The following is a 26,728-nucleotide window of genomic DNA, read 5'->3' on the forward strand; positions in this document are numbered from 1 at the left end:
TAAAAAAAATAGAACTAATGAAAAAGCTTCAGGCTATATTGTATAAAAATGATTTAAATAATGAAGTACCTACTTTCTAAATATGTATAGAAAAACCATGGAGAAACGGGGGTAAAGGAGAGGGTACTGTACCATAAAAATCCCTTCCTCTCCTTTGCCCCTGTTTCTCCATGTTTTTTCTAGTTAACAATAGAAAACATCTATTGAAAAAAAACGTAACATAAGTTAAACAAAAGTAAATTACAATGAGTCAAAAGCGTCACTGTATCCCTTTAATGGCTACGGCAAACAGTTGATGAGTTTAATTGTTAGCTACAAGCCATGTCTGTTTATAGATTTAAAGTTAGACTGCTGGCTTTGCTTTTATGTAAAAGTGCTCTGGATGTATTCAAAGTCCCGTGTGTGCTGTGAACCTGGAAGTGCTCAGTTTCATTGCTGTCAGATTCTGGCCAGCTGTGGCTGGGTAACCAGCAGAGCAGGAGCTTTCTGTCCAAAATCTCCTTCAAGCTTTGTGTGTGTAGGGAGGCATTGTGGCTCTAACGGGGTCATATCTTTTTGTATAAAGAGAACCAGTTATGCCCTAGGCACTGTTCCGTGGGACATGAAGTCCTATCCCTGCGGGGTCTGCGGCCACGCGCCCTGACTTTCCTGATAGTGAGAATGATTCCTCCAGAACCTGTAGCTGCACACGAAAAAGTGCTGGTGGACGCACTGATTGTGTATGTGCATGAAACTTTAAAAATGGGGGATGCAGCTGAAGCTGCGGTGCAGTTGCCGCTTCCCTTTGGCACTCACATTTCATCTAGAGTGGCAAAGGGGTTTCCTTTTCCCACCTATTTTGATGGATTTGTAGCAAAAGAGTGAGAGCGTCTAAAAGGTCCCTTTGTGGTTCCTAAACACTTTGCAAAAAGGTACCTCTTTGAGGATTTCTTCTTAACCGCTTGCCGACCGCCCACAGTATATTTACTGCGGCAGTCAGCCCCCCCTGGGCAAAGCGACGTAGTACTATGTCGCTCGCCCAGGAGCCTGCAGGGGGCGAGCGCGTGCCGCCCCCCCTCGTTCACGGGCATCCCCGCACGAGTGACCAGTGGCTCCGATGTCTGCTGGCCACTCGCGATCTCCCGCTGGAGAGGGAGAAAGGCAGGCGGCTGATGTAAACAAAGCTGCCTGTCATTCTCCCTGATGTAAGAACAGAGATCATACGATCCTGCTATGTAGGATCGTATGTCTCTGTGGTTACATCACAAGCCACGCCCCTTTACAGTTAGAATCACGCCTCTAGGGACACACTTAACCCCTTGATCACTAATAAAGTTAACCCCTTCCCTGCCAGTGTCATTTTTACAGTAACCGTGTATATGTATAGCACTGATTACTGTGGTACCCCCAAAAGTAACAAAAATGTTAGTCAGGGGTCCGATCTGTCCGCCGCAATGTCGCAGTCCCGCAAAAAAAATCGCAGATCGCCGCCATTACTAGTTAAAAAAAAAAATGGCATAAATCTTTCCTTTAGTTAGTAAACGCAATAACTTTTGCGCAAACCAATCAAAATACGCTTATTGCAATCTTGATTTTTACATTTTTTGGGGGGAATTTCATATAAAAAAAAAAGGGAAAATTTTATTTTTTCAAAATTCACGCTTCACTTTTTTTGTTTATAGTGCAAAAAATAAAAATCGTACAGGTGATCAAATACCACCAAAAGAAAGCTCTGTTTGTGGGAAAAAAAGGACGTCCATTTAACTTGGGTACAGCATCGCACAACTGCGCAATTGTCCGTTAAAGTCACACAGTGCCGAATCGCAAAATAGGCCCTGGTCTTTCAGCAGGAAAATCCTCCGGGGCTTAAGTGGTTAAGCTGTCCCAGAAGGTGGCCTTTTTTAGTGGCTATCACCTCTGCGCGCAGGGTGTCGGAACTGGTGGCGTTTTCCTGTCGTTCACCTTGCCTGGTGATTCACAGGGATAAGGTGCTTCTTCGGCCCTGTCAGCCTTTCCTTCCAAAGGTTGTCTCTGGTTTTCACTTGAATTAAGATATTGTGTTGCCTTCCCTGTGTCCCAGGCCTAAACATTCAAAGGAAATTGCCTTGGATGTGGTCTGGGCAATTAGGGTGTACCTGGCAGCCAGGGCCGGAAAACAAGGGGTGGGCAGGAGGGGGTGGTTGCTCTGGGCGCAAAATTTATTGCAGGGGTGGGGGGGGGGGGGTAGTTTGACATCCTTGCCCTGGGCACTGGATGACCTTGTCCCGACACTGCTGGCAGCTACGGAGTCTTTGAGGAAGTCAGACTTTGTGCTCACGGATGGACCTCACAAAGGTTGTCCGCTTCCTCTGAAACCATTTCCAGATGGATCAGACAGATGGTGATTCAGGCCTATTATTTTAGAGGTCAGGTTCCTCCTTTCCTGGTCATGGCGCACTCTACTAGGGCGCTTAGTGCCTCCTGGGCTTTCCGTCATCGGGCATCAGTGAGGCAGTCACTTAGTCGTCGGTGCACACTTTTACAAAGTTTTATAAAGTGTATGTGTTGGCATCTGCAGATGCTTCTTTTGGCCGCAAGGTTTTGCACGCTGCTGTTTAAGAGGACCCGATCCTTTTTGAGGGGGTGTGTTTTTTTTTTTTTTTTCAGGTGGGCTCCAGTTTGGTTGAGCTCCTGTTGCCTTGTTGGCTAATGTTTAGAGACATCCCAATGGTTATGAATAGCAGAAGCTGTGTCCGTCAATGAACGAAAGAGAAAATGGGATTTTTGCTTGTAAGAAAACTGAGTGGCTATAGCAGGGAGAGGGAGTATACCCTCTGGGACTGACCATGGGTGTAGCCAGAATCCTTTTCTGCCTAGTATCCTACTGCTGTAGGGGGCAGTATAATCCAATGGTTATGAATATCAGGAGCTGTGTCCTTCAATGAACATCAGAGAAATTGTTTTTACTGTGAGTCAAAAATTCCATTATTTTCCCCCATTGTGTTCTTTCACAAAGCTCCTGTGTATGTGTTTAGTTAAAGATTTCACAGCTGTAGTTTTCCTAGCCTCCAACCAAGTCATCTCTTGACCAGGGCTCATTTCTCCTGTGGTAAGTATCCTTGTGGGGGGAAGTATTTTGAACTTTACCCAACTTGCAGATTGGTTTATCAGCAGCAATACACAAATCAATGAGTAGGAAAGGAGGTTTGACAAATACACCACTGGGATTTCCATGCTAAGATCATTTAGTTGCAGATCACTGAAGAAATCAATACATCTTTGAAGAGCAAGATGTGATTGTTTTATAACTAGACACAGAGGCTACCTTCTCTCCTACTTTTATGTATGCTCATAAACCACAGTTGTTTGGATTTTGGTTGGATTATCAAGTACAGAATATAGGAGCTGCCATTGCACTTGTTTGTAGAAGGGCAAAGCTCAAGGTGTGTCATCATTCCTTCATTATCTAGTGAGTCACTGACCCAGAACAAGCGGGTGACATGACAGCCGATAAGCTCACACTTGTTTCAGCTCAGTTATTTGTCAGATAATGAGAAGGATCAGAACAGCCCCAGACCATGTACCTTCAAAAAGCAAATTGGCAATGGCAACCTTTTTTTCTGTATGGCCATGCACTACAGTAAAGGGGCAGCTAATCGTCAAGTTTTTCCTGAAATTAAATTTTTACTTGTTAAGTTTACAACATCCTTTGTCTTTACAGATGTTCAATTGCATTACTGAGCTAGTTCTTCGAGCAAAGAAAGAAAACTTGGCAAAGCAACAACAGCAGCAACAGAATGACGTGGTGAAATTAACCAAAAACAGTAAAAGGAAAAAGCGATGCTGCTAGGTGCAGGCACAGCACACAGAGGCTGCTCTTAATCCGAACATTCGTTCCTGGAATGAAGAGTAACTGTGCCATGGGCAGTGCCCAGCTTTCAGGGGTTGGGGCATTTTCTCAGTTTTGTGCTGTTAATTTAAGAATTTCTCAAGGTTTTCTATTGAGAGGCGCTGACACCTTTTTATTGCCGTGCCAACAAGGTGTTGTGGATCCTTGTCATCCCCTTGTCACCCCTGCTCTTCTGGAGCGTCTACTAGGAAAGGACAGTTGCAGTGCCTACCCCTTGGACTGATTAACAAGATTCTGTACATACTGTATATTGCGTTAACCAGCATCGCCTCCCTCCTTTCGCTTTGGCTTTCACCTTACGATCGCCAAACTGTCGTATTGCGCAAATATAAACTGATCACATTTTTAAAGATTTAGGACAGTTGGCATCTTTAACCTTACGCCTGGTGTCTGTCCTGCCTAATAGGGTAAGAATCACTAGGCCTTGCTGTTATTTTGCTTCCCTGCTGTTTAGTTTTTTGTCAATATTTAAAACCATGCTAAAGAAAACCAACCATCTATTACATTGACCAGAGCAGGACTTGCAACTACAAGGTCATTTTGTTTTTAATGAAAAGCTGGATGGATCCTGAACTGTTAGCAGTTGTTTGTTACAATCTCTATCTCAAAAAAAAAATTGTGAATTATCAAATTATGTGGGTTAAAAAAAAAACTGCCAAATTTTTGTACCATCTTCATAAATAGGATCAAAGTTAATAAAAAAAAAAAAAATGTGAACTATGGGTCCTGAATTTAAAACAAAATAGGCAGTTGTCTGGTGATGTCAGTGTGTGAAGTAGAGAAGTTGGCTTTGCACTGGTTGTGTTCAGGTGGGCATTAAAGAACAAATAAACCCAGAACAGAAGTGATACTTTCCTAGAAAATCTTTTTACAATATTCAGAATTATACATCTTTAAAGTGAGTCTGCCTAGAAGTGGATACATTCCAGAAGCTCTATAGCCAACTTTTTGTAATTAATAACTGGGGGACACAGCAGGCCTATTGTGGCTTCATATATCTGCTACCTGTAGAGGTTAAGCACCAAACATTTTTAAGCTTCTTCTATTTATAATGGTAGCACAATCATCCCCCCCTAAACTTACTAGTAGAACTTGCAGCCTACCAGAAAGGTATTAACTTCAATCCCCTGAAAGACTATGGTCACCGAAGAATCTTTATTATCAAACACTCCTGCCATGTCTGATGCCTGGTCCCCCATTGTGGTTCCACTCTCTAGCCTACACTAGGTCACCATAGGACCCATTAGTAATGCAAGGGCCAGCAGACGGAACCACAGCAGGGGAACAGCATCGACACATCCAAACGTATGATTGAAGTACCTTTAAGTGCTGTAGCTGTGGAACAAAGCACATTTTAGTACTCGCCCACCAGAGGAATTCATATTTTTATTTAAAAAAAATTGAATAGCTCTTGATTTTGTGTATTCATCTGTCAAGCACTGGTTATACCTTTAGCAAATGTGGGATAGTAAACCGATCTTGAAAACCTGTGAGGTTAGAAATATAACAACTACCTTTGTGACCAAGCATCTTGTATGTGAAAGGAGTCGTAATTAACTTCTAGATGTCAACTGCTGTCATATACCCCAAATGGTTAATAATGGTCCTGATAAGCAGTCCATCTTGGTGAAACCAACTACTCCTTCAGTTAGACCTATAACTGTTGATTTGTAAGTTTGCAAACTCAATAGATTTTATGCTGATTCTGGCTTTACTAGTTAATGAGTCAGTAACCTGAAATATGCACCCCAGGAAGTGTACCCTTCTGTCACTAACCTTTCCTGGTTAGTGACTCGGTAGTAAAACAAGGATATTTCCTGGAGGCTGCAGCTTTAGAGCCAACTCGGCAATGGCAGCTACCTTATGTCTGTGCTCACATGTTCAATTAAATGTTGCTCTGGAAATTCTTGGTCTGTGAGCATAACTTTTAGGCAAAATAATGATTAAAACTAGCATTGACTCTACTTTTGAATATCTGAATAAGACAGATGTGTGTAGGAAAACGCCTATCCCCATATAATACTACATTTCTCTTGGATATTAGCTCTGATGAAGTGGTAAATTATATAAATCTTTGACTGTGTATTTCAAAGTGTAATTAAAAGGCTAGCTGCATCCAAAACTCAGTGTTTAGTAAGGGACTGAAGTTTAAGTCTCTACTCCCTCCTCCTCCCTTTTTACATGGTCATAAGCAGTATGTCCTATTATACTTTGTCTCCACGTTATTTGTTCTGCAACTTGACAGAACTTGGTATTCTGTTTTTAATTTACGACTGGAGTCCCCAAGATCTACAAGAAGCCAGCTTTGTAAATTCATGCAAACCTGGAAAAAAAAAAATTATTTGGGTGCAGCTGGCCTTTTACAGACCCTTGCAGAAAATAACTTCAAAGGTAAGCACAAAAAACATGGAAAATCATAGAAATATTTTATTCCAGAATTTACAATAAAAAGCATAACTTGTACTAAAATATGACATCATTTTTATATCTGTTTGTTATAAAAGAAAACTGTATGCAATATAAAAACTCTGCTTCTTCTATATACATAGAGCATTTCTCAATACTTGAGCTGTAAGGTAGGGTCAGGGGCAGTTCCTCTGCTGTGCTCTGTCTGGAAGACCAGAGGTAGGGAGTCTATTCCTTGGAATGAGAGCAGCTCAGGACCTGTCTACAACAGTTATACCTGCTAAATTCATTTGTCAAGGAAGCTATGAAGTGAATAGAAATGGATGGCTCTAAAAGTGCAAGGTTTTCTCTATGGATAAAATCCAGTGAACAAAGCATTGTTCTACAAAATAGAAAACACATCTAAAAGGAAAGTAAAGTGTGAATGCAGCTTAGCCCCATAGGCTACGAATAATACTCTTAGTGGTTTTTACATGCCGAGGTGCCTGCTTGCCTGGCTGTAAGTTTGACTACGAATTTGCTCACTTAAGCTGGCCATAGACAGTTTAAATCTTGGCCAAGATTTGAACCATGTATGGGCAGGCTGAATGTACCTGAGTTGATTAACTTTGGTACAGCCAGCCTTTTGGATTTTACATGTGATTATTGCTAGCGGCTGTTACAGTCGTTGGCTATAACCCACTGTGTTCTCCCTGCAGGGATGGCTTTCCCTGTCCCCCATGCCAAGAGTGTTGTGTTACTGGCTTTGGGGGTGGGATTCCCCCATCAACACTGAGAGTGTTGATGGGGGAATCGAGCGATTTTTTTTTTTTTTTTTTCTTTTTCTTTTTTGAAAGAGAATTTCTTAATCTATGGCCGGCCTTAGGATGGCTTTAGGGATCATCGATGGTGATAGTTTTTAAAATCTGCTCAGAATGAATTTACCTAAACAAAAGTCCATCATGATTCATACATAGAACATCAACTGTGATGCAGTTGAAGTTAAGCTTTTGTTTTCTTTAAAAATGAAAAGAGGCTTCTCCCTTCAGAACCAATGGGCTCTTCTCCTGGCCGCTCTGTGCGATTCAGAGTGCTAACCTTTCCACAGTGCTTAATGTGGTGGCCACTGGAGAAGGAATACACAGACTGGCTCCATTCCTTCTGGTGTTTGTCCATCAATTGCTGGTCAATGACTCTGTGCATGTCATCCTGTTATAAAACAAAAAAGTTAGTGTCAGTACATGACAGAATTAACTACACAAAGTGGTAACTGGTCATTGCAAGACAGGGCAAATGAATGTACCAAGAAATGTTTTTATAAACAGGTTAGATGAGCAATGAAGGAGTAGTGGGAGATGACTCTATAGCAGTAAAGAGTACCTGATCTAACAATGTGTGCCATAACTGAAGTACCCAGAGTCTATTAATTTCTATCAAATAAAACTTTGTGTTCAGTGGTACTACTGATTTTATTTTCTGTTGATGCAGTGCGACTGTAGAACAGCCCCCAGCATTACAAGGGATCTTTGTTAGTGGCAGCTACACAAATATGCACACTAGTGATGTGAACAGTGCAGCATTGTTAGATTTTGTTTGTTATCCCTAACATAAGAGGGTAAAAGACTTGTCTGTGCTATTCTATTTCAGTGGTACCTCAGGACCAAATGTGGCAGCTTAGTCAGTACTTCAGGTAATGCCTGAATATCACAACACAAAGAATAGTCATTTGGACCCTTGATATTTGTTACAACGCTATAATGTCCTTTTTTTTCTTTTCTTTTTTTTTTAGTAGCTACCAGAAGATTGAAAATATCAATAGTGATATTTTAGAGAAAGTGACTAGGGGCTACCTTTCAGTAATTGGGTTAGCACATACTGTATACTAATAAAGTTCTTTGACTGTAGAATATAACAGATATGGACCTATTCCATTAGCCAATACACCAAAAAAGTCTTCATAGTGCTGTTTACTGGACTGGACACTGGCAAACAAGAAAAAAACGTATGGCAGTCTAGGATAACCCCTCCTACCACTGGTATCTGTTTTTTTATGGTAATGTCCTAGGGCATTTGATGTATTTGCTTTAGCTCTGCTAGAAGAAATAAAAATCAGTTTGCGGACATTGAGATTCTTAAATCTCAGCTGGAGCGCTACATCACTGCTCTATGGTTGCAGCTATCTGGAGCTGCCTATTCTCTGCTTGGCTTTTACAGTATTATACCTTGATGTTGTGGGTCTAGCTTGGCACTTGGTTCCGCTTAAGGTGCTTTCCTGACCCTATTCTGGTAACCAGTTAGCAATGGAGTGATTTCCAGGTCCAGAGCTGTTGGCATTGCCTTAGCGCCTGCCCTATATCTAAAGACTATGAGTAGACTGATCAGGCTGAGTATCAGGATCCACCTCATTATGTGGATTACTTGGCACCTTAAAATTACCACACTCTTCTTGTCTCCGCCTCAGAAGAGGTTAACACTGAGGGAAGGGGTATTGATGTCCCCTGCTGGGAGGAGTGTCTCAGTACTCTTTCCTGGCTTTTAGTGTTAAGGAAGTGTCTCCCTGCTCCTAATTTTCCATGAGATAGGAGGATTGCCAATCTTTGGTCCAATCCACCTGCCCTTCTACAGTCACCATGGTCACCTCTGAACATCCAACCCTCACTGGCTGCCAGCTGCTGTCGTTTGCAAGTACCTGAGGCCTTGCCTTGCACCCAGAGTGTAGTTGCTTTTTGTTGCCACACCATGACTGTTTTTAGACATAGAGGGAAAGGTCCTGCTGCAACAGGTAACCATGTTTCACACTCTCCTAATAATTCAGGGAACATTTGCTCTGTGCCTTCTTAATCCCTTTGCACCAACTCCTGCCAACCCTTTAAGGGGTTTGGCATTCTGGGAGGCGGGGTGGGGCTTGTGACCGCCGTCGTTGGCTGTAAACATGATTGGAAAACTCCCAATCGTAAGAAGCAATCAGGAGTTTTCGTGAGCCGACGGTCACTGTGCGGGGAGAGTGCAGGTGCTCCCGGCTGCCCAGAGGCGGCATATTTGCATGCGTTCGGCACCTAGGGGTAAAGCACTGACATCTGTAATCCAAAAGCCTGTTACCATATGATTTAGAGATTACATTGTCGTCATAGTTCCCTGCCTTATCCAGAGGACCTTAACTAAATTCACACAAGACTGTGCCTAAATTAATATTTATTTTGGGTATTTCTATAGAGCTGACAATTTAAGCAGCACTTAACACACACACACACATATATAATTATATATTACATTCTTATCAGTCTCTTCTATCAAGGAGCTTACACTCTAAGGTCCCTTTCTCACATGCATGCATACTCCTAGGGCCAATTTAGACCACAGTCAATTAACCTACCACCATGTCTTTGGAGTGTGGGAGGAAGCCACATCCACTCTGAGATATTCCTTTAGGTCTAAATGAGTGTGAGGATACATCTGGAGCACCCTGGCTTGTCTTGTATAGGAGTCTGATGTCCATACAAATGTGTACAGCACTCCTGGTTAAAGTGCTGGAATGCGCACACTGTCCAATTAGTGCTTGACCCAACTGGTCTTTGGGCGATGACATCTCTTTGGATCTACCCTTGATGTAATCATCAAGGATATCCCTGGAGGTTGGAGCATATGCCTGCCTAAGCATAAGAAGACTAACAAAAAATCCGTATGCCCAGGTCTTCCAGACCTGCTTCTCCGGCCACCTGCAGGGAAGCATTCAGTAGAATGAAGTGTCCCCTCAACATTTCTAAGTTAGGGAAGTTTGCTGTCCAGGCATTTAGATATAGTTTCCCCTAAAGATCCTTGTCCTAGCTTCTGTACTAGCCTGGCCTTAGGTAATTTCTTACATAGTAGACATTTGGGACATGTCCAGCAGTTGTACATGGTTACCCTCAGATCCACCAACCTTGTCCTTTCCCAGTGGGACCCTCTAAAAATCGTTATCTTGTGGTCAGTTAGGATATGTACTGATTTGATCCCCATCCTTCTGGGACTCCAACTGCCATTCCAGCCTTACCTCTGCATCTCGAGTTCCCTTCAGAGGACTGGCCCCAGTCTAAGTCCTAGTGGCTTCATGGTAACCACACTGTGGGACTCTCAGATGGATCTCTTTGGCGATATCTATTGCGGTGTGCTCTAGTGAACCATGTCTTCCTTTTGGTCCAAATGTCTCCAAGATTCCTCTGGATTTTGTATTATCCGAAAGCAACACTGGAAGCTTTTACCTGAATAGGCAGCTCAAACCTGCATGGTTCTACAATGGTGGAATCTATGGCTTCTTCCCTTTTTATGGCCTTTTCTCTTTAGCTGTTGCAGGAGAATCCTGTGCTAAGTGCTTTCTTTATTCCAGTCTCTTCCCAGATTTTCCTCTGTGGTTGTGTACCAAGTTTCTAAGCAGAATATACTGTACACCCCTGAGGAACAAGCAGTTTCTGACTTGGAGGTTGTCAATTTAGGCTTTTTCACCTCTTGGAAGGTCATGTCATTGCAGAACTATTGTCTCCTTCCCTTCATTCTGGAGCTCCAGCGCATGTGGTTCTTTGTATATCACAGAATGTTTGTTTTATTGGATGGTTCTGTTAAGAAAAGCTTTTGAGGAGGAACAGGTTGTCTTGCTGTTGCAACAATGGTAGTTTGGACCCTGGCTTCAAGTTAAACTAGTTTTTTTAGCCCTTACCCCTCTGTTCTTTCCAATGGCAATCTTCGGAAGGTCAGTTTTTAATGTGGTGAATTTCTGCTCTGTCAGCCATTCTTGCCATGGAGTTCCTTTGATTCTCATGGAATCGGGTGAGTTGAGGATTGTTCTTTTTCTATTAGACTGTTTGTTCTTTTCCTTCTAACAGGGCATCTTTCTTAGGATCCTCCGTTTGGTCACAATTATTATGAGGGAGCGCTCTCTCCTCGTGTTGACCATTAGTAGTAGTAGTTAATGATATGTTCTTTAATTGGTCGGTCTCTTTCCCATGTCAAGGCCTTCCTACTGCTTCTCTAGTTTTAGAGATCAGGCATAGCTCCCCATCCTTCTCCTTAGCAAGCAGAGAGTTCATTCGCATGTGGTGTAATCTTCAGGTCACTCATGGTCTGCAAATAGTCCCCTGTTCTTTTTACATTGCCCCTGTTAGCGGTTTTGCTGCTGCAAATCCCTCATTAGGACGTCTTAATAGTTCACATCCTGTGTCCCTCAATAGAGTATAAAAGTCTATTGAGGGATACAGGTTTACCCCTTTCTTTTTACGATCTGCTTGCTTAAAAAAACTGAGGCAAGGCCAGTAGTGAGAGGGGTTTTCCTGGACTACAAGTTTTTTTTGCCAGTGTCAAATCATCCTGTAGGTACTAGTATAAACCAAAAGTTAATTACTTTGTGTTCCTTACTGCCCTCCAAGAAAAATATATTTTACTGAGTACAAAAATCCTATTGGCCATAGTACACGCCAACTATTTTTTTTTTTTCTTTTACTCTAACCACTGGTTGCATATAAACTGATAACCATACAGAACCAAAATTTTGAATAACTAGTATCCCTTTAGTGGGAAAGAACTGACTGTTTACTGATTTTGTATGCATTTAATGGTTCGAACCATGTGAATAATAAGCACAATTTGAATCTTTGGTTTCTAAATTATTTCTTCTTATTAGTAACTGATTCCCGCTATACTCACCCGGTTCCCAGTCTCTATCTCACAGTTCTGTTTGCTTATTTGGCTTTGAGAGTGAATTACGTTAGATGCACCCATTAGGTGACAGATTTCTACTTGGATTCTGTTTCAGAAGCCTTTTTACCTTAATTCCCTGCTTCACACCTTTGTTAAAGGCTAGTGTTTTAATAAAATCGCCTATGCACACAAGTAGCTCTAATAGGTTTTAATATATTGTGATTTTTTTTTTCCTTTTAATATTTTTTAATATAGGGGCATACCTGTAGGCCAATTCTGCCCCCGCCCCCCCCCAAAAAAAACACAAAAATCGATGCAATAAAAAAAAAAGTGGGGGGTGTGACTTAATTGAGAAGAGAGTTGCTCCTGGACTTGGAATAATTTGGGGGCCAGGGTTTCTAACACAACTGAATTCCAGTTGTAGACTTGGCTCTGGAGGCCTAGAAAGAATGAAGTGAACTCTTTCTACACCAGAAGCAGAGGGTTTAACTGCTGGAGGTTTTGCCTTTTGGCAGAAATTTACTCTTGTTCTCTGTGTTTCTTGATCTAGTTCTCAATGGTTTCCCAAACAAGTGCTCCCCATCAATTGGGTCCGATGATCTATCTCTTATGAGCTAAAGACCCATCTTGGATACCTAGCAAAGAGTATTTACTAGCCTGTCAATACAATAGTGCAGTGCCACTGGGAAGTGCTCCAGCTGCTGGAGTACAGAAGGATCCCAAGCAATGAATTTGGACCAGACAAAAATAGTCTGCACAAAGCCATGGTGGCAATGGTATGTTGTATGGCAGGGCAAGCAAGGGCTTCTACCCTCTTGCCCTTAAATACAGAAATATTATCAAAGTTTTTTTGTTTTTTTTAAGGCAGGAAATAGCTGGGTCTACAACATGTAGGTCCACTTCAAGAACCCCTCTTAAGGTTACTGCTGGGCAAAATCTTAAAGTCAGTCGCCATACAACACAGTGTAAAAAGTGAGTGTATAGGGAAGATCATTGTGGGTGAATGCATTTTCTTTAAAGGATCCCAGCCTAGTGACTTTTCATAAGCTTGACATGGGATGCTTTTGATTTAAACACCTACTGTACAAACAAGGATAGAACCTTTATCCTTGCATTTAGGAGAAATGTCTGTGAACCGGTCCTCAAAAATAGACAGAACAACATCCTCCACTTCCTCATCTACAAACACAGGGGCAGACCAAGACAGGTCAAAAGGAGGCTCTGGGGAGGAGAGGATGAGGGGGCTCGCTTGTGGTCCATCCAATATGAGGCCTCCCAAAGGGCAGATAGTTTCCCCATCAATTTAGGTATAGCTACAGAAACTTGCTCCCTGAAGGGGATAGTGAGCAGTATGGGGGGGCAACAACGTGGACTGTAGAATCGGGACTGCTAGCTAGATGAGAGCTGGCAAACCCAGACCCCTAGTGCCCATGATCTGCCATGTGTGGTGAGGGATATTTCACAAGTGGTATTCACAGCCTTTACTGCAGAGCAGGAATGGGTGCTTCTGTGAGTGCAGGAAACCAAAAAGAAACAAATCACCGCTCTGAAAACAATTAGCTGAGCCAGATGGATCCCGAGCAGCTGTGGCAGTCCTGTAGGAATGGGTGCTCACCAAGGTCCGTGACCTGAGGAATCTATGTAAATGAAGAAGAAAGTGGCACTTCCAGACCCAGGAACTTGGAAACTTGAGTTTATTTCTTCAAATCATAGGTACAACATCAGACAAGACCACAAGACAGACTGGACAGCAAACGCGTTTCACACCTTGTGCTTATTCATTGCTTATTCATCAGCAATGAATAAGCACAAGGTGTGAAACGCGTTTGCTGTCCAGTCTGTCTTGTGGTCTTGTCTGATGTTGTACCTATGATTTGAAGAAATAAACTCAAGTTTCCAAGTTCCTGGGTCTGGAAGTGCCACTTTCTTCTTCATTTACATGCTTCTGTGAGTGGTCATCATAGGCAGAGTTGCCCAAGCTGACTATAGATTGCTGCGCTGTGAGTCCTGGCAGAGAGCAAAGGGGCAGCCAGTCAGCGTGTGGGGAGAAAGAAAATAGCGCACACAGTACATCCACGCAGGAACGAAGTTGCGCATGTGGCCCCAGGCCACTGTAAATGCACTACATTTGAAAAGATGTTGTACTGTCCCCTCTGGCTGGCTGCAAAAAAAAAAAAAAAAAGTCCCAGCTAGTGGGCCATAGATAACTCTGAAGGGACCAGAGCACAACAATACATTTGATGCCTGGCTAACCCTACAAGTCACAATCCTCCCATTTCAGTTGAAGGTGGATTATAGAGACAAGCCCCCTTGAAATCTTCACCATTCCGACAGGCTAACCGTCTTCAGGGCCAGGATTCCACTGGCAGATGGACCATGGCTCTGGACCTGTATAGTACACCCTGCGCCATTACCGGTTGGCCCTGCATCTTCTTCTGGTGGGTTAGAAGAGTTTTGAAGTAAAAAAAAAAAAAATTAAGGAAAAATGGTTTGCTACTTACTCTCAGAGCAGAGAAAAGCTCTCCATTCTTCTAGGAAGACTAGCAAGCAAATAAAGCATTATGGCAATGGGATGGGTTACACAGGCCTGTTCTTATAGCTTTTCTTTGCCAGAGTTCAATCACCTGAAGGTAGCTGCCTAAACAATTGGTTCCAGAACTATAATCCTGTGTTCTGTGATGTATAACCAAGAAAATCATTATTCTTTATCATCTATATAGAGAGACACAGGAATTCAGAAACTGCCAAGTTATACTACAAGAGATTGGGACACTGGCAAACAGAAAAATATGTAAGCCAGCTTTCGTATACCTCTCCAGCATGCTTCAGTTTTTTGCTACTGTCCTGGGAGGTTGGAGACTTTTTTTCAGTCCTGCTGAAAACCATCTAACTATTAATAGCCTGCTAATTGTATGGTAGGTTTCCTTGGTGACTTCAATCAAGATTCCTTGCTCCACCGCTGCTTGAACTGGTCTCTACGCAGAGGCTATCTGGATCACCAGTTTCTCAGCACTAGCTTTGGAGGCTGTACCTGGACCCTGCTAAACTGAACATATGAGGTTAGCCTGGCTAATGACCTGTGGTCACTGGGCTTTGCACTGTGCCACTTTCCAGACCTTAATATGCTGTGTTAATTAGCCGCTGAGTGCTTTCCGAGCCTAGAGACATGACATAGCCCCGATTGTGACCCTGTCTCTGAAAACTCACTAAGGCCTGGTTCGCACCTTTGCGGCTCTGTGAGCCATGTTTGAACAGGCATGGCAATGCATGCCTGAGTTTCATGCAGGAAAAAGTTTTACTGTGACTTTTTTTAAAACACAGCGTGCAGGGAAATTGCATGGTGCTTTGGCACCATGTGATTTCCTGCATCCGCGCTCCATTTTTAGATGCCTGGGGGTGCCATTAAGAATGGATGGCAACCCCACTTATCTATTAAGAACAGCATGTAACTAGCCTTAGTAAGACCAATCAGGCTGAAGCAGCCCATTGGCATCATCTCTCTTTATGGTATCTGTTCTGGTCTGAACCACCAGATTGATTCTCTTAGTTGCCTTTTGTATCAATTGACCCTCCCTTTTAGATTGTAAGCTCTAACGAGCAGGGCCCTCTGATTCCTCTTGTTCCAAATTGTAGTGTAACTGTAATGTCTGCCTTCATTTTGTTAAGCGCTGCGCAAACTGTTGGCGCTATATAAATCCTGTATAATAATAATCTTAGATTTCCCCTTGAGCACAGTAGTCCCTCTGTCCTTCTAGGGTTCTCCTCCCTAGGTTCAGCCTCGGGTACTAGTCCTTCGGGGATCTTTTTCTTCTAGAGGTTCCTGGCTGAATGATTAAGGCCTGACAACCAATACATGTTGGCAGCTATACAGCTGTTATGCCTTTTCTATAAAGGAAGACTGCCATTTGATGTTATCCTGAAAGTGCCGAATTTTTCGCAAGTGGCTTATATCAACTGTCCACACCAGGAATACGGACAGCAGATAGGGAGCTGGAATGTAAATATTATGTACTGTAGGCCTTTGCTGTGGCATTGTCCGACTGCATCCAGACTGGGTGACCTTTCAGAAGGGGTTCCAGTGTGGTATAGGTAATTTGATGGCTCTCGGTTTCCAAATAATGATGGGAAACTGAAGTCTGAGAGCTGAATGGCAGATTTTGGAAACATGATTATCCAGTCAGTTTTAAATGAACTTAATCGTCCTTTAGACAAGGTTGTGACTGAGTCTTCCTCCAGCACAGGGCTAGCCAAGTACCCTGTGACGTGAATGTCATGGGTCTGCAGAAATGTAAGAAGCAGGGCAAGGACTTTTGTGAACACTTGGGGCACAGAGGAGAGTCGAAATGGTAGTTCTATCATGTGTTGATATCTCACAGCAAAGCTCAGGAAATGTTGATGTGATGGGAAGATGGGGATGTGTGGATAGGGATCAATAGCATATCAATTGATGTAAGAGAATGGGGTCACCAAATAAAGGGTCATGTTCTCTATTCAGTTATCTTGTCCAGTTAGCAATATTCTTGCAAATGGACATGACAGCATTTTCTAGATATAGGGCTGGACCTGCAAGGGCAACTGAAACTTTTAAGAGGGCTTAGATTCTATTGCCTGCAAGGGCAACAGAATCCTTAAAAATGGAAACATCCTCAATAGGAGCTGTAGGGTGTTAATTGAGGACTGAAATGGCAGGATCATCTACTGGAGCAGCCAATTTCAGTAAAAAGCTTAGGAGAAGTGAATATTCTTTCAGATTAAGGCCAGTCCTTGTGTAGTGCACCTTTGATTTATGTGTAAATAGGACATTTTTTTGATTTTGCCAGACTCTTCATGCCCCCAAAGTAGCTTGTTTTGGCTGTGGAGAATCAAATTAAATATGCACTACAGTGTGCCAACAGTGGAAAACTTTAAGAAGCCAACGCTAGTGGCTCATAAAATGCAGAGCTTTGTAGATCCTCTGCAGTGTCAGGGGAGAGAGAGGAAGTGTAGTGTTTTTGGCCCCCGGAAACTGATGGTTCTAGGAGTGCCAAGTTTTCCAAAGAATTCATATAGCGGCAGAGAAATGTATACTGTGCCCGACAGCAAGCTAGCTTCAGATGAAGGGAGCTGTCTTAGAACAGGACATTGTTTTGGAACAAGAAAACCGATATCACTGTGAGCAATCACCTAGTGCTCTCTTGCGCTTGAGATCTCTGATTAAGTGAGGGGATCCACTATGGGGTTTGTATATCCAGAATGCAGAGTTATAACCCAGGCACTGACTGTTCCTGTGGCTGGGTCTCTATAGCAGAAGGCAACAGGAAGTACAGCAAATGTGCTGTGTGCATTTATGGCGAGTATGGTATTTGAGTGTTCATTAAAGTGCATCAGCCAAGAGGTGTTTGTCAACTAAGTCATTAAACTGAGACTAAGTCCGGACAGGAGGAAAAATTCCACGTTTAAACTTTAGAACAGGGAGTACCACAATAAAGTGTAGAACTCCCCATTCACCTGTCTTATGTATTCACATTGTGTGGTAACCACTATGGATGGTCTATTGATATCCATGAACTAGTCCCAAAATGCAGGGAAAGCTTGTTTTACCTTATCCATGTCACTGGGCTTGTTAGGAGTCCAGGCTTTGGCTGTCCTGGTGATTATACCTCTGAAGTGGTTTTCAGGGTTTGGGAAACACAGAGAGAGACCATGGCCTAGACTTGTATAGCACTCTGTAGCTAACCACAAGCATTGCACTTTGTGTCAAGGTGAGTGCCTAACGCAGGATCCAGTTCCCCCAAGCAAACAGTAGCAAGCCCCACGTAATGGAGTAGAGGCATGGTCCCCAAAGTATAACAATGAGGGTTACAGTTCCAAAAACTGCTAGCTAACCCAAGGCAAGCAATGTCAGATCTTTAAAGAAGCGACAGCTGAAAAAAGAAATGGTAAAGAAGAAAACACTTTTCCAAAGGAGAAGTCTATCACCTTAGGACACTAACATAGTAAAAAAAATATATATATATTTGAGTCTCAGAGTGGGTGAGGTTACATGGGACTGCATTAGGGGTGGCCTTTTTTAACCAGTGTCCAAACACGGAAAGGTAGTGTGCATATAACCCATGATCTACGAATACAAGCCCTGTACTGTACGATTAACGATGTACGGATTCCCAGTGATCAGCTTGTGCCTGGATGTCTATCTCTGCTCTGCCATGTAAATATTCTGCACAACCTTTATTTAAAAAAAAAAAAAAAAAAGGACTTGGGAATGTCTGAGTGTGGTATTAGAATGCATCTAAAACATGCTAGGTACATTGTTAAACCTCGTACACAGTTTTTTTTTTTTTTTTTTTTTTTTTTTTAAACTGCTGTCCAGTGTTCAGCCATCCCCTCTGCTCTGCCCCCTGCCAGAACACTCCGGTCAGCGCTCTCAGCCATTGGAGCTAGTCGGCAGACTTATTTTGGTCATGACCCTTTGACAGAAGCCGACTTAAAAGCTTCCTATTGAATCAACCGATGCTGTCCAACATTCGACCTGTGTGTACTAGGCTTAAGTCATTCCCTGTCACTAACAGAGGGCAGTTTTTTTTTTTTTTTACAGTACAAGTCACCCCTAAATGGATGACATTTATTTTAACTAAGCACTGTGTACCCTAGTCAGCTTTCATGTTTTTTCTTTTTAATAAACTACTTTTCACTCTTGTTGCAGATCAACACTGCTCAACTTGTGCAATCCCTCTGCTATACACTTCATGTCTGCACTAATGCATGTCATTTCTGAGTTTCCTGATGGTTACAACAGTGGAACGTGTCTATGCAATCCAAGTCTGCATGTAGTCTCCATTAGGAGAACATGGGATAAGGTGATGACATTGGATACAAACTAAGACCGGGACAGAATGTTTTCGTCCTGTAACAGGAAGTGCCTGTGCAACAGCCTTTATGAATGGATCACTGGGTATTTTTTTTTTTTTTTTTAAAGTAAACTGCTGATTTAGGGTCTTTGATTAAATAATTTTTTTTTGTATCAAATAGGTTTGCATACCCATAAAAGTCCAAAGGAATGCAAACCCTTCTTGACACAAACAGAAGACAGTTGACATTGCCTAAATCTGCAGTTTCCATTAGATCCATCAAATACAGGTTTGAAGGTCAAATGGTGGCCTGAAGATAGTCAACTATCAAATTAATTCTGATTGATCTCAGAAGCTTCTCAAACTGATGCCATCCACACTAGCCTAAAGCCAGCCACCCCACGCCCTTATAAGTATTGGAAAGGAATTTGCATACTGTCTAAAACCTTTATGAGGCTTTAGAAATTTTGCAACTTTAATTGACCTTTTTTTTTTCAGATACATACAGTATATGATTATTATTCACATAGAATTGGTATTGTGATTTTCAACTCATTATTAGTTTTAAAACGAATTTTCAGTTAAAAAAAAAACATTGCAAGCATGCAAAGTTCTTAACCTTGACCTCCATCTGAGTACTAATGCCATTCTGACCAACAGAAGTGCAATAGTTTAAAATGTAAGAATGAAGACCAAAAAAAAAAAAACGTATGTCCCTCATATCAGTGCACAGGATAACCACAAAACGGAACATAATTACTATGAGGCAAGCAAATGACATTAGCAATGGGCACAGAAGATGGATGGTCATTAATGAATATAAACTAGTTTGCATTGAGAATGAAGGGCTGATGTGATGGAAAAGCCATGTACATCAATACAGTGACTTGTGATCTCACCTCTAAGGCAGGAAAGGTGTATAACTAACGTTGTCGGTACAGGAACTGATAAAGGCCATTAGATCAGAAACCAAAGGAGCCATATAGTGAAAAGCCCTGAGGAAGCAAACTGGAGCCCAGAGACAAGAAAGTTGTGAAGAATAGACTGGATCTAGCACTACAGTATGTACTTATAACAGACATTTACTATTACTTCAATCTTTAGGAAAATAAAATGTTTTTTCTTTTACTTATGTTTGATTTTTTTATTTTAAAGCTTAACTCCAGGATAAGCCATAATTATCCAAATATAAGCACCATTTGTATTCCTCTTGAATCTTGGTGTCCTTTATGGATTTCATCCAGATCTGGACATTACTCCAGAGTGGAACTTTGCCTCTGTGCAGGAGCTCCCTGTAATACAGACCAGTCCCCTACTTACGAACAAGTTCCGTTCCGGTAGCTCATTTGTAAGTCCAAAAAAGATCAGTGCTTACAAAGGCTGTGATCAGTGTGTTCTCTTTGGGGGAATCCCCGTCAGAACACAATAGCACAGCTGGGGAGACCGCTGCACCAACATTGCTTGTGTTGGTACGGCAATCTGTGTTTTTTTTTTATTTTCTTTTTCATTCAGCCAGCTGGGTTGAATGAAAAAAAAAAAAACTGTGCAAACACGTTTGCATCTTTGGAAATCCTCAACTCGAAGGTTCGTATGTAGGGGACTTGCCTCTCGCAGCTCTGCTCTCTGCACAAGCTATGTACAGCAAAGTGATGATGTCACTGCTGCTTTTATGAGGTAATACAGCGGGTAAAATAAGTATTGAACAAGTCACCATTTTTCTAAGTAAATATATTTCTAAAGGTGCTATTGACATTTGACAATTTTTCACCACGTCAATAACAACCCATGCAATCTATACATACAAAGAAACCAAAACAAGTAAGTTCAGAAATGAAGTTATGTGTAATAAAATTTAATTACACAGGGAAAGAAGCATTAAACACGCTAACTGAAATGTATTTAATACTTCGTACAAAATCCTTTGTTGGTAATGACAAGCTTCAAGACGCCTCCTGTATGGAGAAACTAGTTGCATGCATTGCTCAGATGTGATTTTTGGCCCATTCTTCCATACAATATTCAAATCTTGAAGGTTCTGTGCGCCTCTTCTATGAATTCTGATCTTTAGTTCTTTGCATAGATTTTTGATTGAATTCAAGTCAGATGATTGGCTAGGCCATTTTTAGCAGTTTTATTATCTTTCTTGGAAAGCAATTGAGAGTTTCCTTAGCTTTGTGTTTGAGATCATTGTCTTGCTGAAATGTCCACCCTCGTTTTATCTTCATCATCCTGGTAGATGGCAGCAATTTTATATTAAGAATGTCTTGGTACGTTTTTCCATTCACCCTTCCTTCAACAATATAAAGTACCGTATGCTGAAAAACAGCCCCACACCATGATGTTTCCACCTCCAAACTTCACTGTTGCTATGGTGTTTTTGGGAGGATGTGCAGTACCATTTGACCTCCAAACATGGTATTTATTATGGCATCCAATTTTGGTCTCATCTGACCAGACCTTATTCAGTATTTCACAGGCTTGACTAAATGTTGTGCAGCAAATTGTAAACGAGCTTCAACATGCTTTTTCTTCAACAATGGAGTCTTGTGTTGTGAGTGTGCATACTGGCCATGGCGGTTTCTTTGAAACAATTGTACCTGCTAATTCTAGGTCTTTCTGAAGCTCTTCACAAGCGGTCCTTGGCTCTTAGACAACTCTTCTGATAATTCTTTTCACTCCTCCTGTAAGAAATCTTGTGAGGAGCACTTGGTCGTGGCCATTATGGTGAAATGGTGTTCTTTCCACTTCCGAATTATGGCCCCAACAGTGCTCAGTGAAACATTTAAAAGTTTAGAAATCCTTCTGTAATCAATGCCATCAGTATGTTTTGCAACAGTAAGGTTGCTTTTACCCATCTAGGAGGTTTCTTGTGTGACATCTTGGTAATGAGACACCTTTATATAGGTCATTAATTAAGACCTAATTAGTTGATATTAATTTGCACTGACAAAGAGCAGGTTGCTTTCTAATTACGGATTTCAGCTGGTGTCTTGGCTTTCCATGCATTTGTGCACCTCCCTTTCTTAATGTGTTCTAAACCTTTTCCCTGTCATTCCATTTTATTACAAATTTGTAGGTATGGTTTGCATGGGTTGTTACGAACTTGTGGCAAAAATTTTAAGTCAATGGGAACTTTAGAAATATATTTACCTTGAAAAATGGTGACGCGTTCAATACTTATTTTAGCCGCTGTATCTGGGTTTACAAAGACATTTTGTGCACATAAAGTGAATTCTTTGTGGGTATTGAGGAATAAATTTAAATGAAAGAAGTTTTATGTGCCGGAGCTTACCTTTAAACATTACAATGCCAAGCTGATGGCAAAAATCTTTGTGAGGGTACTATATGATAATGTGCCATCTCTATTTCATGACTCGTTTTTTTTATAGGGGGGGTCTGTTTCACAAGGTAACCTAAATGGTCTGTACACTTTGGAGACAGACACCTCCTCCTTATATTTTACAATTGGTTGGTAGACCTAATTTCTAAATGTATTGGTAGACCTAAACATGGTACACACAAATTTCTGTTTGTTCAACCCAGCGGCCTGAATGAAAAAAATAATTCAAGAGGGGTTGCTTGTACTAACAATGCTAAGTTAGTACAGAGATATCCCTGCTGAATTGTGTTCTGACACCCACCCCCCTGTTTAAACACACCCGTCAGTTAGAACACACCAGTCATTGCTAGCAGCAATTGGCTGCCAACGCTGATCAGATACCGATCAGATGCTGGTGTTCCAGCATGCCTGTTCAGCAGGCTGCTGTTTAACAGGCTGATGTACACACAGGCCGAATGTCGGTTGGTTTCTGTTGAACCAGCCAATATTTGACCCGTGTGTACCAGGCTTAAGACACTATTTGAATGCCCTACCCTAGCTGTTCCCCAAATTAGTTTGATGAACGGAACTGCTTACCATACACTGCATTTCCCCTGGTGCGGCCATGCTCACTACCTGCCTAAGCTTCCACCTGCCCCCCATAGGTGGTTCAGCCCCCCAGTTGGGATCTGGATTTATACTACTATATAGTCTTGTGAGCCAAGCCAGTTATTCCTCCTAACACCTTTTCTGTCCTTTGTCTCTCTTTCTATCACTACTGAACACCCTCTTCTTCTCACTCCACTCCACCTCACTTACCTCTTCCAAAAACGAACCTCCACCTTCCCTCGTTTTTAATTTTCCCATACTGCCTTATCTACCATAAAACCTTTTCCACTACCCCTGAAACTTTGTTCATATAATGTCAAGGGCCTCAACAATTTGTCTTGGAGTGAAAAAAACATTTCCTTTATGCATAAGGTTTTAAATATTGATATTCCTTTTTCAGGAAACCCACTTCTGTACTGACCACACCCCCAACTGTCACAACAATTACTATTTTAAATGGTACCAAAGCACAAGCTTAATCCACATGTAGACAAAAAAATTGAACTATCCATTTTGAACATCAAAAAAAATAGACCCATCGTAAATTGCCCCTTTGTAATAAAACATATAGGATAGCTATTTTCTACCTGTCTAATCAAAACCAGGTCTCCACAGCCAGCCAATATTTCCACATTCTTCTAGAATTCACCTCAGGCACTATTTTCCTTTGTGGTGACTTTAATATTGACTTAGAACCCCATCTGGACATTATCCCAAATCAATCCAGTCTCTTTCAGCCAGTTAAACTCCTTTCAAAAACAGTTGTTTAACCGACAGCTAGTGGTTTTGTAAAGGATTCTTCATCCCCAAAATAAAAATTCTACCCTCTATTCAGACACTCGCCAATTATACATTCATACTGACTTATCACTAGCCACAGGGCTCTGGGTTGGAACCCTATCACTAGTGTGGTCTGACCACTCTCCAAATATGCTCACGCTCGAGATACCATCCACACCATGCTCAATGTGGACAGGGCACCTTAACAATACTCTGTTAGAAGACCCCAATATGCCACCAGACAATAAAAACTACTATCTCCAATTTCTTAGTTGATCACATAAATGACAGCACTCTACTCCCTTCTCAATGGGAAGATGTAAAAGCAGCACTCATACAACAATAAACTCACTCAGATAAGAATGAACTAATGACAATTGGAAACTACAATTCCTAAGAGATTCCTGAGACCAATCCTCCCACCACCACCAACAAAACAAAGAGACAATAGGTGACTATTTAGAAGAGACACTACTTCCAACCATTAACCCCAGCACACAAAAGATTCTGGATTCCCCTTTCACAAAATTGGGTTTTAGCATAGACCAAGTTGAAGATTATTTTTAGAAATGGAGAAAGTAGATCCCTGTATGTACTGACTGCACTGCACTGTCAGGCAGGGGGAAGAACGGAAGGTTAATGCGATTCACGTGCTTTATCAAAACCACATGAATTAAGTCACCACACACTAATATATATGTAAAATCACAGGTTAACACAGGTGTTTCCAATCTGTTGATTGCAGACCTCGTTCCAAGCACTATGGTTATACAGACTAAAAGTATATACACCAATAAATAATCAACATATCAAAGTGGAACCTTGGAAGAACATTACAAATATATGTAACAAAAAAACAAAAAATTATCCTTTTAACACATCATGCCCAAATCACTTGGATTCTCTAATGGCTCTGCTTTTGCAGAGAAGGCTTTTGGTAGGGTTAGTTGGTCTTTTTTTGTCCCCAAACCCTCTTCAAACTGGGCCTAGGCCCAAAACAAAAAATGTCTAGCAATATAACATCCCTACTCCCATATGTCTTAACCATAGCACACCTAGAGAATGCCCTTTGATCCAACTCTTCAGTCATTGGCATTAAAATGCTAAACCATCTACCTTATAATGGCTTGCATACCAATGGATTAACTCTTTTCTATCTTCACTCCTGGGTAAACAGGACCTCTCCTCACCACCAACCCCATTTGAAAGCCTCCTACTACAGGATTTCCATCCAACACAAACAACGATCTTCAATATGCTTCATTCTCCTTACCTGCACTCATTCATGCCTTCCTCATTATACTCAACAATGGACAGCTGATCTGGAAATCTCCCTCTCCTCCGAAGATTGGGAAAAAGCCTTTATCGTAACACATTTACTCTCCATAGCAAACAAAGCCCAATAAACCAACTTCAAAAACCTTACCCCCAACCACCTATGATCACAGATGATTTTCTCTCTTATATAGAAAACCGTCTAGCCCAACACAATGACAAACAGGAATCCTACACTTCTAGGCTGCATGGACTGTCTTCTGGAATTCTACAACCTACGATCATCCTTTTAAATTCATATGCTCCTGGTCTGGACATAGCAATGGTGTAAAAGAATCCCCCACCCCCTTCCCCAATATTTAGGTACCCTCTGCCACCTCCTACACACTCTTTCTCTACACATAAGCCCACCAACTTCTTCTACCCTGTTTATATGTTTGCCTTTCTGTTCCCCCCACATACCTGCCCTAACCTATAATCTATATAGATATAATAAATATATATAGATATAATGTATATATATACATATATACAGTATCTCACAAAAGTGACTACACCCCTCACGTTTTTGTAAATATTTTATCTTTTCATGTGACAACACTGAAGAAATGACACTTTGCTACAATGTAAAGTAGTGAGTGTACAGCATGTATAAAAGTGTAAATGTGCTGTCCCCTCAAAATAACTCCACACACAGCCATTAATGTCTAAACCACTGGCAACCAAAGTGAGTACACCCCTAAGTGAAAATGTCCAAATTGGGCCCAATTAGCCATTTTCTCTCCCCAGTGTCATGTGACGCGTTAGTATTACAAGGTCTCAGGTGTGAATAAGGAGCAGGTGTGTTAAATTTGGTGTTTATCGCTCTCATTCTCTTATCATACTGGTCACTGGAAGCTCAACATAGCACTTCATGGCAAAGAACTCTGAGGATCTGAAAAAAGAATTGTTGCTCTACATAAAGATGGCCTAGGCTATAAGAAGATTGTTAAGACCCTGAAACTGAGCTGCAGCACGGTGGCTAAGAACATACAGCGGTTTAACAGGACAGGTTCCACTCCGAACAGGCCTCTCCATGGTCGGCCAAAGAAGTTGAATGCACGTGTTCAGCGTCATATCCAGAGGTTGTCTTTTGAAAATAGACATACGAGTGCTGCCAGAATTGCTGCAAAGGTTGAAGAGGAGGGGGGGTCAGCCTGTCAGTGCTCAGACCAGACGCCGCACACTGCATCAAATTGGTCGTCCCAGAAGGAAGCCTCTTTCAAAGATGATGCACAAGAAAGCCCACAAACAGTTTGCTGAAGACAAGCAGACTAAGGGCATGGATTACTGGAACCATGTCCTGTGTTCTGATGAGACAAAGATAAACTGATTTTGTTCAGATGGTGTCAAGCGTGTGTGGTGGCAACCAAGTGAGGAGTACAAAGACAAGTGTGTCTTGCCTACAGTTAACCATGGTGGTGGGAGTGTCATGGTCTGGGGCTGTATGAGTGCTGCCAGCACTGGGGAGCTACAGTTTATTGAGGGAACCATGAATGCCAACATGTACTGTGACATACTGAAGCAGAGCATGATCCCCTCCCTTCGGAGACTGGGCCACAGGGCAGCATTCCAACATGATAACGACCCCAAACACACCTCCAAGACAACCACTGCCTTTCTAAAGAAGCTGAGGGTAAAGGTGATTGACTGGCCAGACCTCTCTCCAGACCTAAACCTTTTTGAGCATCTGTGGGGCATCCTCAAATGCAAGGTGGAGAAGTGCAAGGTCTCTAACATCCACCAGCCCCATGATGTCGTCATGGAGGAGTGGAAGAGGAATCCAGTGGCAACCTGTGAAGCTCTGGTGAACTCCATGCCCAAGAGTGTTAAGGCAGTGCTGGAAAATAATGGTGGCCACACAAAATATTAACCCTTTGAGCCCAATTTTGACTTAGGGGTGTACTCACTTTTGTTGCCAGCAGTTTAGACATTAATGGCTGTGTGTTGAGTTATTTT

The 26,728-nt window shown here is 41.9% G+C and overlaps 2 protein-coding genes across 3 annotated transcripts in view; one reads left to right on the forward strand and one right to left on the reverse strand.

Annotated features, from left to right (window-relative positions):
* Nucleotides 1-4,926, forward strand: part of RAB35 (RAB35, member RAS oncogene family) — a 55,112-nt gene extending 50,186 nt beyond the window's left edge. Inside the window, exon 6 of the mRNA XM_082243172.1 lies at nt 3,680-4,926. Coding sequence (XP_082099298.1) covers nt 3,680-3,808 — 129 coding nt within the window. The 3' untranslated portion in view covers nt 3,809-4,926. The remainder of the gene's footprint in view (nt 1-3,679) is intronic.
* Nucleotides 4,927-7,140: 2,214 nt separating this feature from the next.
* BICDL1 (BICD family like cargo adaptor 1) overlaps nt 7,141-26,728 on the reverse strand; it is a 172,896-nt gene continuing 153,308 nt past the window's right edge. Inside the window, exons 10-11 of one of the 2 annotated variants that reach the window (XR_014224845.1) lie at nt 19,647-19,755; nt 7,325-7,462 (exon numbers count right to left, since the gene is read on the reverse strand). Coding sequence is in view for 1 of the 2 variants with exons in the window: in XM_082243157.1 (XP_082099283.1) it covers nt 7,256-7,462 (207 nt within the window). In the remaining variant the exon portion in view is untranslated. Of the gene's footprint in view, nt 7,463-19,646; nt 19,756-26,728 lie in introns of both variants that reach the window. The other variant, XM_082243157.1, reaches the window with a different exon arrangement.

Source organism: Pelophylax lessonae (assembly GCF_965119305.1).
Source record: "Pelophylax lessonae genome assembly, chromosome: 1".
Taxonomy (NCBI): Eukaryota; Metazoa; Chordata; class Amphibia; order Anura; family Ranidae; genus Pelophylax; species Pelophylax lessonae.